Below are 13,796 nucleotides of genomic sequence, written 5' to 3'. Positions count from 1 at the left end.
ACGCTTAAGTAAAATTAATTTTGCACTAAGATGTACTGAGCATAACTTCAAGCTGACTTTGTGTATCACTTCAGAATTACATTCTTAGTTAATCAGCATAAAGTAAATAGATTGAAATGAAGAAAACATCTGAAAAATTCATTAACCTTTAAAAAAAAATTATAGTAAATTTCTGAACAGTTTCATACCTAAAAATTTAACTTAAAATTTCAGTCGAACTTTCATGATTATTTCATCACTCTTATCTGCATGCAAACAAACAATTGTAGCGCAAAAGTTGGAGCATAAAACAAATACCGAAAAAGGTGCAGATGCACAAGATACCTGTTCCATAACTAATATGATAAATAACAACTTTTCAAAACAGGGTGCGTAGCCAAAGTTTTCAACAAAAAATAAGCACCTTTTAAGTGCTTTTTAAGCACTCAAAAAATATTTTTAAACAATTTAGGCACCATAAAAACGATTTATGCACAATTTTAAATATATTCAATTGTGAGTGAATCATTCAATTTTTTAAATTAATAATTACTTAACACAAATAAGCAAAAAAAAAACATTATTCAAAATATAAAAAATTTATTTAACTATAGGGGTAGCAGCAAAGTTTTTTTTAAATTTTAGGGTAATTTTAGGAACTTTTTCAAAAAATTTTAGGGGTAATATGCTAGGATAAAAACAGGTCACACCGTAGTTTATTACATAACAGAAGATTATTCTTATTCATCTATACAAATCATAAATAATTGCAAACCATAAAATAAATTTCTGAAATTTATTAAGTCAAGGATGAAATCTCTAAAGTGTAAAAATGAAGTTTCAACTTTACATATTACCTATCAAAAATTAAGTGCATAATTCAGGAACAGGCAAAAATGAGAATAAATCAAGAGAAAAAATAAATTAACACCAACTTGGAAAAATTAAAAATACTTTATTAAATCCAAAACAATTTGTAAACTAAAATGCAAGGCCAAATAAAAAATTAAGGAAAATTTGACTAAAACAATACGAACTTAAAATTATTATAAGCGATATATATATATATGTTAAAAAAATTCACAATTTCATTTCTTTCCTATCCTTAAAAGATTAGATTAAGTACACAAAAAATGATTTAATCACTTATGAAGTAAAAATATGCCAGATAAAAGCTGTATCAACTTAAATATTAACAAAAATACTGTCTTAAATTGTATATACTTTAAACAATTCAAATTCTCATATTTCTGATATTTATAAGTACAATTAAAGTACTCAGAAAAGTTTCCAAAATCATTTATAAAAAAATAAATTTAATGTCAAATAAAATTGAAAGAAATCATGACAAAAATATTGCCAACTAAAGTTACATATACGGTAAACAATTCACTTTCTCATCCTCTGTGATGTTTATACAAACAATAAAAGTATAAAAAAAATAGTTCAAAAAATCAGAACAAATAATCTGCATACCTTTATAAATTAAAGTTCTATTGATTCTATAATAATAAAAAAAAAAAAAGAACCTTTCTCTCGAAAAAAGAATACTTTTTTATTTTATAAAGACAAGCTTTAATGTTTACCTTCTTAATCAAAACTTTAATTTATTATCCTTTACTTTATTAAAAAAAAAATATTGCTTGATATTATTAGATTTCAAATCAGCAATTTATATTAGAAGTTAGAGAAACACTAATTAGGATGATCATTTAATTTTGAGTCTCTTTGACAAAAGTTGGTCTCTTCCAGTTTCAAAAACAGTCAACTCCGACTCTAATTTTGTTAGCTGATCAGTTCCTTCAGATATCAAGTTTTGTGCAACAGTCATCTCCACAATGTTTTGCATTCCTGCAGCTTTCTTCAATCTGTCTGTACCTTCTTTTATGAGACCTAAAGCTAATTCTTTATTTTTTTTCAATTCATTGATTTTTTGATTATTTTCGCTAATCTGCAAATCGAAATCATTTTTTCTTTTTCTATTTTCTTCCCTTTCCAATCTTTTCATTTTCTTTTTTATGCTTATCTTCCTCTTCTTTTAATTTGCTCATATACTCTTGATATGATTTGTGAGATTCCTTTACTGCCCTCAATAATGTTGTTGTGATAGGCACCTTCAACACTCCTCCATAATTTCGAATAGTATCTTTGATTAGTCTAAGAGACACAATAGTATTCTCATGGTGACTCACATTAAGCATTGCTTTATTTATCGAAAAACCTCTCTCAGGATCAGAATTCCCATGTGGCAAAATAAAAACAGTTTTGATTAATGCAGTTAAATTTTTATATTTTAAATTATTGCTTTTGTCTTTCAAAAGAAACAATTCTCTCCAATATCCATCTACTCGCTTTATTTCAGATAAATCCGATAATTTTTCATGGGCAGTCACGTCAAAAGTAAGAAGTTTCCATTCTTCCCTGACATTATCAATAAATTAATTGGAAAAGTTTAAATAACGAGCTATTCTTGTAATTGCATGGAAACCTTTTGAGTTATCATTTGATTCAACTCTTGGCTGAAAAATTTCTAAGTCTTTAAAAAACTGGTCAAAAAAGGGTAAATTTGATTTCAAATAATTAACAGTTTTAATCAATGCAGAACGAGCATTTAGAAGAAAATTATTCTTTTCACTTTGTGCTAATTTACTTAAAAAACCTTTTGCTGACATGCCTATTTCGATCGAAGACGATTTCTTCCAATTTTTACCATTATCAAGTTCAATGTCCCTTAAATCTGTGCCTTCCTTAGCTGCAACAATATCATCTTTAATGAACAGCATCATAACTTGTCTGATTAGCTTATTCATTTCACTAAACAGCAAGTGTATTTTTGGGGATTTGCTTTGAAAACACAACGAAAAGGTTTCAAAGTGCTTATGGGTATAAGCAATAAAAGCTAGAAAGCACAAGGTTGTTGACTCTTTTAAATTATCACAAATACGTTTATATTTGCTTGAAGAACTTAGTTGCTTAGTGAGCAATTTTTGCTTAGGTAAAAAACATAAAAAATATTCAGAGATATTTGCCCATTGCTCAACTAGCCTCTGAGCTACAGGGCCGGCTGTAAGCCATGTACTATTTACATGTCTCAATAAAAACTGAGCCGTCACTTCCGTTATTTCTTCCATGTGTTTAAAATCCTCCCTGCGTACAGCACTGTTCTTTAGAAAAAAATATATATCATTGGCGAACTCATCAAAGTTGACTTCTAAAGAATTCAGAAAAACTTTAAACGCATTATTTGCCACATGCAAATTGCAGGTGCCAATTGGCAATAACGTATTCGAACCAATTTGATCTGAAAATTTCCTCATGACACTTTTGTTGACATTAGGATTGTCCATTGAAAGACATATTACTTTATTCAATGGAATCTTATAAGTAGACAAAACATCCAAAAGTTCATTTAAAATAATATCGGCCGTAGCATGGCCTAAAAATACACTTTTTAAATATCGACATAATACCAAATTAAAGTCGGTAGACCAATATCTGGCATATACATCTAGTTGCCGCTTGTTCTGTACATTTGTACTCTCATCAAATGCTAATGTTATTTTTGTTGCACTCTCAATATCCTTCATTAAAAGATCTTCAAAATATTTAGATACACCATGGTTTAATACATAGGCAGTTTTTTTCTCTTTAAGTTGCATCGCCGACGCTATGGGAGAATCTGGAAACATTACCTTGAATAAATCCACTGTATCCGTACAAGATTTAAAAGAAATATTCTTTTCAGCCACATGTAAACACCATAAAGTTTCAGCTTTCAAAATTTGGTTTTGCTGGCTAAGAACAGCTGTATCACTGTTTTTATTTTGCACCCAATTGAATATTGTTGATTGACCATTTCCTTTAAATCTTTCATCAAATTTCCGATGATGTTTTTTCCCTTTATGATGCGAATCCACTTCCAGATACTTCGAATGTTTCACAGCATAAACTACATTTCGCGGAATAGTCATTTCCAGTCACAGATTCCAACCATTCTTTAAGCAAAACACCATCTAGTTCTTTTTCAAACCAATCCGTCTGGAATTTTGTTCGTCCTTTTCCCATAGCATCAATTTATAAATAACAAATCAACCAAGATGGCGAAGGATTTCAGAACCACGCTGAACAAAAAGAGAGACAGGTGGAGAGGGGGGAGAGGAGAGGCCCGTGACGCCTTAAGAGTGAAAATAACCATGTGATAAAAAAAACCAATCACTCGCCTGAATGTCGTCACACCGCCGATCGTCGTCTTTCTTCCCCAACCGCCGTCCCGCGTCTCCTCCCACCCTCCTCTCCTTGCAGAGAAGCGATGACGTAAACAAATTCGGTACAAAAAGAAAGAGGTGCAGCATTTTCGTTTTCTCTGTGATTTATTCCTATAACTCAAATTTTTTAGGAACACCAACAAAATTTTAGCAGATTTTTAGGAATTTTAGGGTTTGTACATAGTTTTAGGAATTTTAGGGGGAATGCGACCCCTGTAACTATTATTTAAAAGATTATCTCTCTTGCAAAATGCAGCAGAGTTGCTCATTCGAATGCATGAATCCTTCCCACCGAATCCAGCTCAGTATTCGAACCCGCATGTATTTCGTAAAACGATTGGCCCTTTCATACAATACGAACCAGTGGTATGTCGAAATAGATTGTGGTTGAATGAATTATGAATATGTTTAATAGAACAATGTGAAAACTACGCTTTTTGCATAATTCAAGGCAAAAATTGATATGGTAAAGAAAAAAAATCTCATTATGGAAAAGGGAAAATTAAGCGCTTTTTAAAAACACCCAATTGAAAAAAGCAACTTTAAGGGCTTTTAAAAAATGCTATGCACCCTGAAAAACACCTTGATTGTTGTAATTAACATTATAATATGGATAAAAAGTTTCTTTCACAGTAGAAAAACTGACTTGAAAAAAATATTTTTTCAATCTGAGAGGAAAATAAACAAAATTATTTAATAAATATCAAAAAAAAATTTCAGCCTGCCTAAATTATAAAATTAATTTCTAAACCATTTATCATTCTTAGAGCATGAAAACTAAAAATCAATAATAAGAAAGAATAAATTTAATGAAATTGACTGTAATCCTTCAATATTTTATTCCAGCAAGCAATTATAAAATCACAATTTATAATTATATGAAATTTCATTAAAAATATATTATTACAATGTAATTAATACACTACTACAAATCACATATTGAATTCTCAATTACAAATAGCATATTAATTTTTATTACCAAATAGAATACTATCAAGTATGAATACTCAAACCAAATCTGAAATGATATATATAGATTTCAAAATTCTGTATAAAATTAAAACAAGTTAAAAAAATTTTTTTTTAATTGACATAAAAAACATTACATTTTCTTTGACTATATTTAATTTAATTTGAACTATTTCCATAATGCATAATTTTCTTACTAAAATTTTTTTATTTAATTGATATAAAAAACATTAAATTTTCTTGGACCATATTTACTTTAATTCGAATTTAAACTATATCCATAATGCATAATTTTTTTTATTAACATTACTTTTTTCGTTTCTTTCATTTTGCTTGGCTTCTTCCACTGTCCTAGAAGAAATAGGTTTCTTCAGACAAATTGACAAGCCCCCCCCCCCCCCAAAAAAAAAAAAACTTTAAAAATAAATAAACAAACAAGATAAATAATGATGCATTTAAAAATCTCTTTAGAAATGAAAGTTTAACTTATTTATTCTCTTGGGGGGCATTTTGACACACACTATGAATATTTCTCTTTGCATGAGAACGCATATGTCTATTTAAATTACATTTATCAATGAAGGATTTATCACACAGATTACAAGAGTAAGGTTTAACTGAAGAATGCTTAAAAGAATGTCTTTTTAAAGAACATTTGGATGTAAAACTTTCAGAACAGACAACACATATATAAGGTTTCTCCCCTGTATGTTTGCAAAAATGAATAGTTAATCGATTCTTGTCTTTGTAGCTATGGTTGCACACAACACATGTATAAGGTTTTGCAGTAGAATGAGATCGATGGTGTCGATTTAGATTGCTTTTGAAGTTAAAACTTTTGCCACAAATATCACATGAATGCGGCTTTGTGTCTGAATGAGAAATTGAATGCGAGTGTAATTCAACTTTAGTTCTGAAGCACTTGCTACACACGTCACATGAATAAGGTTTTTCATCGGTATGAATCCGATAATGAATCATCAAATGATTCTTTTGCTTGAAACCTGCATTGCAAACCTGGCACCAATGAGATTTTACTTCAGAATGGACAAGATAATGTCTTTTTAAAGTGCGTTTTAGAGCAAAAGATTTATTGCAAATTGTACATGAATGAGATTTTTCTTTAGTGTGAACGAGATAATGCTCAAATAATTGACTTTTTTGTCGGAAACTTTTATTGCACACATTGCACGAATGAGGTTTCTCACCACTATGAATTAAACGATGCGTCTTTAAATCTTTCTCTTTAATAAAATTTTTATTGCATTCAAAACAATTATATAACTTTTTGTTGGAAATAAAATGAGAGCCAGACATCGTAGGAGATTTATGGGAAGATAAGTTTTGGTCATTAAGTTACCTGCAATCTGTTAACATATTTAACATCAAGAAACTTGGATTCCTACTGACGAGTTATCGCTTTTATTTTGATTACGATGATATTGCACTGCAAAAGCTTTCGATTGCCTACCTTTGTACTGCTGTTATATATGACATAAATTACCTCAGCTTTGCTTGTAGCTTTACTGTAATTCGTATCAGTCAATTGTATCACTCGAATACGCCGTCTGGGAGAAGACCGGATCCATGTTTTGACCCTCCCCCCTTTCCTCTCCTCCTCTTTTTTCAGTTGTGTAGGAATATACTAGGACATTTCTTCCCCTATTAATATTTTTCATATTTACTTGCCAGAAATATTTTTTTAAATTTACAATACGTTTTCTATTAGATCTATGCTCAAAGTAGTTTTCAGTTCCATATAGTTTCTTAACTTCGTTTTTAATCTATTTGAAAATCAAAACAGGAACTAACATGCTTCCTTCTCTTACAACTCTCCATTCTCCGTAGGTGAAAACTGGGCATACTTTGTTGTTGTAGTTCATTTGCGTCACACTAGAGCTGTACAATGAGCTATTGGCAATAGTCTGGGAAACATCCCTGAGGATGATCTGAAGACATGCCATCACAATTTCGATCTTCTGCAGAGGGGATGCACCCCCGCTTCGGTAGCCCAACGATCTGCACGCGAAGTCGAGCACTTTACGGTAGAACAGTTTAACGATGGCCAATACCGCACACCCTCGGCCCCTACGCAGACTGATCCAAGTGGTCATCCACCCGCACACTGATGCTTGACTTCGGTGATCTGCAGGGAACCGTGTCTAAGCGATCAGAGAGTTTCCATACGATATTTTTCATAAATTTAACTTATCTTGTACATAAAATACAGTTGGAATAGTACATGAATGCGTAAAAAGATTCTAATTTTTATCTTCTTGAATCCAATCCAATTCCCTTTGCCTAGCTTGTCAAAGAGATTTCCCTGATCAGCACGGCTGGAGTTCGAAATAACTTTTAATTCTGTTTCTGTATGTACCTTCCTTAAAGCTCTAATTTAAGCTATCTGTTCTTTAAATTTACCTAATTTGTGCATACAACAATTAACAAATCATCAGTACTCAGAAATGTTTCCAAAATAAGGGTTATTTAATTTGTCAAAATTTTATAACTTACTATTTAACACTATTTTATATTCTTATATTTATGATCACTTAATTATTTTCTATAATTTATAATTGTTTATTTTATATTTGCAATTGACTAAATGCGTAACTTTATACTACTAAAATCTTTTAGCTTGAAAGTCACAATAAGTATCAAAATAATGTGTAATAAATAAACTTTAATACGAAGGTAGAATGCACGAAATAAACCTCAAATTTTCTGATTTAGATTTTCGCTTTGTTTCGTTAAATAGCTCATAAATTAAGTAGTAGTATTTTTTTGAAATGCTTGTTAGTTCACATATGAAAAAAAAAATTTAAAAAAAAAAAAAAGATTTACATAACAATTTTAAAAAAATGCTTTTTCCATTTTTTTGGTCATGATTGTCGTGACATTTCTATTTTTTGCATTTTACAAAATAAACATAAATAATCGTCTTTTTTTTCTCTTTTATGGATGGTGCCTTCTTAGGTATGTATTAAAATTTTAACATTTCTGTATGTATTAAAATTTTAACAAAAAATTACTGTAATTGTCCATTGTTTTTCATTTTGACACCTGATTTTTTTTTTATTATGATTTACAATGTATGCAAATAAATTATGCAAAAGTCATTAGAAAGAATTCCTCATTTTCACACGAGGCATAAATTCATTAAAAACTCTTTGAAATAGAATCAAACGTATTCATCAGGATTACAAAAAATTTTAACAAAAAATTACTGTAATTGTCCATTGTTTTTCATTTTGACACCTGATTTTTTTTTATTATGATTTACAATGTATGCAAATAAATTATGCAAAAGTCATTAGAAAGAATTCCTCATTTTCACACGAGGCATAAATTCATTAAAAACTCTTTGAAATAGAATCAAACGTATTCATCAGGATTATCTAAAATATTATTTAAATAAAGCTAAATAACGCTAGCTTAATAATAAAAATGAATATTACTGAATATCTTTAGAATAATTTGGCTACTATTTAATAAAGAATCTCAAAACGGAGCAAAAAGCTTTTTTTTTTAAACAAAAAATTTAAAATTGTGATTTTTGAAATTTTAGAATGTTAATCTTAGCAAATTAAGTAATTCTTATTTATATAATAAACTATATAGTTATTAATTTGCATTCCTACAAAATGGGACAGAAAAAAAAAAAACATGACCAAAAGTATATTTCAGGAATATCAGAGCAACTACGAATCCTCTACATCAGTGGTGCGCAAACTAGGGGTCGCCAAATTTTTATGAAATGCATTATCCCTGCATGCTGCATACTATACAGTGTACATATAAAGAGTAAAGCGCCGCCACTAACTGTTTAATTGCAATTTCATGCTGTCCACTCTTTCTTTGACCGTAATGTATTCTCTATCTGGCTATCCGTGGAAAAACAATATCCCGTTTTATGCAAGAATGCCATCAGAGTGTTAATACAATTTGCATCAATGTATTTATGTGAAACTGGATTTAGCAAACTAGTTTCAATAAAAACTAAATACCGCTCGCGTTTAAACCCTGAAGATGGTATGCGAATTGCAATTAGTAACATACATCCAAACATCGATGAGATAATTAGAAACTTGCAGCCACATACATCTCATTAAAGGGCAATTACTGATTTTTGAGTTATACAAAAAGTATTTTCTTAAAATTATAAATAAAAATTAATATGAGTTAAATATGATGATGTTTTTATTCGATGAAACGAAAGAAATGAGCGAAATATACATCGTATTTGTGAACATTTATCTCTAGGGGTCGCCGAAAATTTTCTCTACAAAAGGGGTCGCAGTCGAAAAAAGTTTCCGCACCACACTGCTCTACATGATGGTTTCTAATGGGGAAGTCAGGATCAGTTTTTGAAGCCAGAGAAGCTTGGTAAAATATTTTAACCTGAAATTTCTGATGATTTAATGTCGAAAATTTCTAAATAAGCGATGTTACTAAGGCCACTTACTCACAGATCAAGAGATTCAATACTTATTCATTTACTATGTTTCTATTATACTAAATAAGTGAATTTTCGTACATTTGTGTAGTAAGAAAAATCAATGAAAAGTTTATCATACTTCCAGACGTTTTGCAAATAAAGAAGCAGTTCAATCTCTCATCCAAGCCATTGCAAAATTCAAAAAGGAACGTCTCTACATAGTCATTAGAGTGGACCATAAGTTTATGTCCCCCTAAACTTGATAATTTGAATAAGTGAGATTTAGTGAACTATTTTTGTTCTATTTAATTTCGTTTCCCCACTTCAAGACGTTGTGATGTCCGGGATCTTTAATGTTAATGCAGGCTTGTTGTTTGTTTCATGCAAATATGAGTTAAATTTAATTTTAAAATATATATATATATTAGGTATTCTATTTCTCTTTACATAATATAAATGTTATATGATAGTTTCTTTATACATTTTCAAAATGTAAAATAATTGTTAAGTTTTATTACACAGATTTCTTTTCTTTAAATTTCACAATGGCTTAAGCTGGGCAGTAGTTTTATCTCAATCAGATTTCTTGTAAATAACATAAAAGATTTCATTGCTCAACGGAATATCTACCAATACATCTTATTGGCACATGTACAAAAAAAAAAAAAAAAACCACCAGTCTACACTGATTAACTTTTGATCTAATGATCCATTTTTACACGTTCTAGGACTCAATTTCAATATCTCGAGGTTTGATCTCAAATACACACAATGATAAAATTTGTTTAGCTAAAGATAATCTCATGCAAAAAATAACTTTTAGCAAATATTTATTATTTCATTTAAGAACGGCCAAAAAAATTTGGAATTGTAAGGTATGCAATTTTATGCATCATTTTAAAGAATATAATTTTATAAGGCAAAATACAAAAATTCAGCTAAATGGGTCAAATAGTTCCTGCGAAACCTAATTTTAAGTATCTGATTACTTAAAAAAAAATTTAATTACTTAAGAACTATTTGCTCATATTTTGCTATTTAAAATTACATTCTTTGAAATACTGCAAAAAATTGTATACCTTACAAAAACTTTTTTTTACCATTCTTTAAATAATAATAATAAAAAAAATATTGACTGATGCTATTTTTTGCATGGATCTTTGAATAACTGAATTATCTTTGGATAAACGAAATTTATAATTGTGTGCAAAATATTTTCAATTCGCTTAAGTTCTCAAGGTACAGCAAAAAGTAAAATTAACATTAAGGGGTCCAAAATTAGGAACTTGACTTTTTTGTGTTTGATTTTATAACTTAATATATCGTCTACACTTATTAATTGCATATTTGAGGTCACCCCTTTAAGTCATTAAGATTGAGTTTTAGAACGTAAAAATCCAATCATTAAATCAGAAGTTATTCAGGATGGTCCGTTTTTTGGCGTACTGCATTCTCTCAACCATATTTGTAAATCAGATTGCCTGTGTATAATGGTTCCAATATGACTGCATATAGTTTATTTATTTTCTCGTTTTGAAGAAATGAAAACTAAAATAGCTAGAACTTTTTTTAAAATAGACTTTAAAAGTATATTCTTAAGAACTTTATTCATTGAAGGAAAAAAAAATTGACATCAGTTTAAAAAGACATTTAATTAAAATTATTGCCCCATGCAAGGGTGCCAACTTTCCAAATTAGCTCTAAAATAAGGTATATATACCACTTAAACTCTTCATCAATATATAATATTTACAAAATTATGTATAAATTTACTGTTGAATAAAAAAGCAATACTCAGATAATGGTACTAAATTAAAACTGATACAACACTGAAATTCTATACTTTATTATTAAATAAAATTGATTAATTGGAATCAATGTTTTTTGGTTAAATTAGAACTATCCCTTATTGTCTTTTCATCATCCTGTATTTTACCCTAAAATTTTTTCCTCCCATTTCAGATTCAAGTAGATGTTCAGTTGTTTGCTTTTCTGTACGAAGAGATTAAGTTTTCAAAATAGTTTGTTATAGAAGGGGAAAGGAGATTTCTTTAATCTTTTTTTATTTTTATTTGTTTCTATCAAATAGTTTTCGTTTTATTTATTGTTAGAATATTTAGGAGGAAAAAATATTTTAATTATTATGAAAATTATTAAAACCTTAATTTTTAATACTGAAATGTAATCTTGCTACGAAATCGTAATCAATACCGATTAATCGTAATAGTTAGCACCCCTATAATATTAGCTTAGCTGCCAACTTTTATGGATCTTGAAGAAAATTTCTCTTAGTTATGGCAACATTTATGTTCTAATAATAATGTAAAAAATTAGTTTAAGTTAAAAAAAATTACAAACTATGAAAAGTTTTCTAACATATGAATATAAAATCTATTAATAAGCAATTATGCTTATAAGTGTTGGGGAAGTAGCTCAATTTTTAGAACAAAGTTTTGTACTTGAACTGTTATTACTTCGCAAATATTTTTTCCAACAGCAGTACAAGTTAGAAACTATAAGTATGAAATATGCATTAAAGGCAAGACAGAAGAGAACAGTGTATTGTATTTTATAATATAGCTTGAATAAATACACTAACACTATAATAAAATACATCTAAAACGCATAAAAACATTTAACATGGGTGCCACCCCAAAAAATATTCAAGACTGAACTCATTTTTTTAAATTAATTAATACAGTTTAAGGTTGTTTGCTTGACAGAATTTCCAGAAAAATATAGCTCAATAACTGCAAGAGGCATCTTTTCATGAGAATGGCGCATATATTATTTGAAGTTTCATCATTCCAATTCTTAAATTGTGGCGTGACACCATTTGATTATATTGCAATAATTACGAAAAATAATGTTTTCACTAAAAAGTAATACTTTTTAAAATTATTTTTAACCAAAAATATTTGTTACTTTTTAAGAATAAGAATTTTTTTGAAAAATTCAAAAAACAAATTGGAAAGAGATTAATTGTAGTATAGAATTCACAAGACTGATTTCAGTACTCAGGATGGAAGAGTGGCACTCATGCAAGTAAACATATATGCAAGACAATAGCAAATAAACAATACAATCATATATACAATTTATAAAAATATAATTAATTTTAAAAAAAAATCAATATAAATGTTTTTAAATGAACTTGAAAGAACTAAAAATTAACAGCACCGATCATTGCTGTTTACAATTATCGAGATCTCTTTCTCTGTATTTACGCTGATCCTCATCCAATTTTTTTGCCATTTCTTCCTCTAAAATAAAAATTTTCATCAGATTATACATGTACAGACATTATTATTTAATATAAAAATAACTAAATAATTATGAATTGTATAGTATGGATTATTTTAAAGTATGCATTCTAAATTTAAATGACAAACAAAATTTTTTGAATGAAATCAATCCAACCAATTAAAAAAAAAATTTAATATCTTTAAGATTTGATTTATCAACAACTATTAGACCAACTTTGTTCATATATATATTTTTTTTTGTCAAACAAAATTACATTCTTTAAAATGATACTAAAATTTGCATATCCTACAATCCAATTTTTTCGACTTATAAATAAAAATCGTTTTTAATTTTTTTTTCTTTGGATAACTAAATTATCTTCAGAACTATTGGCAGTCAACCCCTTTCACCAGCCCTTCTGTTTTATCTTTGTTTTCATTAAACTTATCAACTTTTCTTATTCTTTCTCAAAACATAAAATCAAGAAAAATCTTGAAAAATTTTATGGTTTCCTTCACACTACATTTATTTAAATAGCATAGAATAACAATGTATTTTTCTAATAGTTTTCATCCCACTTTCTGTTATTGTAGCAAAAAACCAAATCAGCATGCTACTCTTATGTGTTTGATTCAGGGCTTCTGATCAGGGAAAGACTGTATTGTACTAACATAATTTTCTATATTACCTAGTCCTTTAAAATATTTTTATTAAGTCCAAGTTTCAAAATTAAAGCAGAAAGAGATAATTTACAATAATTTTATTAGAAAATATAATTCAAGAATATTATAGAAACTCTCTGAAATTTTCATAATGCACCACAGGATAATTAACTATCAATTGAGTTAAAAACAGGTTCATTTCACTCTCCTAAAGCCAATTTGTATTCCTGCAACCCT

General features: G+C 28.6%; 1 protein-coding gene across 1 annotated transcript in view; it reads right to left on the bottom strand.

The window, feature by feature from the left end:
• Window positions 1-11,239: 11,239 nt before the first annotated feature.
• LOC107436849 (uncharacterized) overlaps window positions 11,240-13,796 on the bottom strand; it is a 55,044-nt gene continuing 52,487 nt past the window's right edge. The window contains exon 24 of the mRNA XM_087157026.1: window positions 11,240-12,914. Coding sequence (XP_087013152.1) covers window positions 12,835-12,914 — 80 coding nt within the window. The 3' untranslated portion in view covers window positions 11,240-12,834. The remainder of the gene's footprint in view (window positions 12,915-13,796) is intronic.

The sequence above is a fragment of the Parasteatoda tepidariorum genome, chromosome 2 (assembly GCF_982258835.1).
Source record: "Parasteatoda tepidariorum strain Cologne lab strain chromosome 2, Ptep-v5.0, whole genome shotgun sequence".
NCBI classification, from domain to species: domain Eukaryota; kingdom Metazoa; phylum Arthropoda; class Arachnida; order Araneae; family Theridiidae; genus Parasteatoda; species Parasteatoda tepidariorum.
This window is presented reverse-complemented; position numbering and strand designations above follow the sequence as displayed.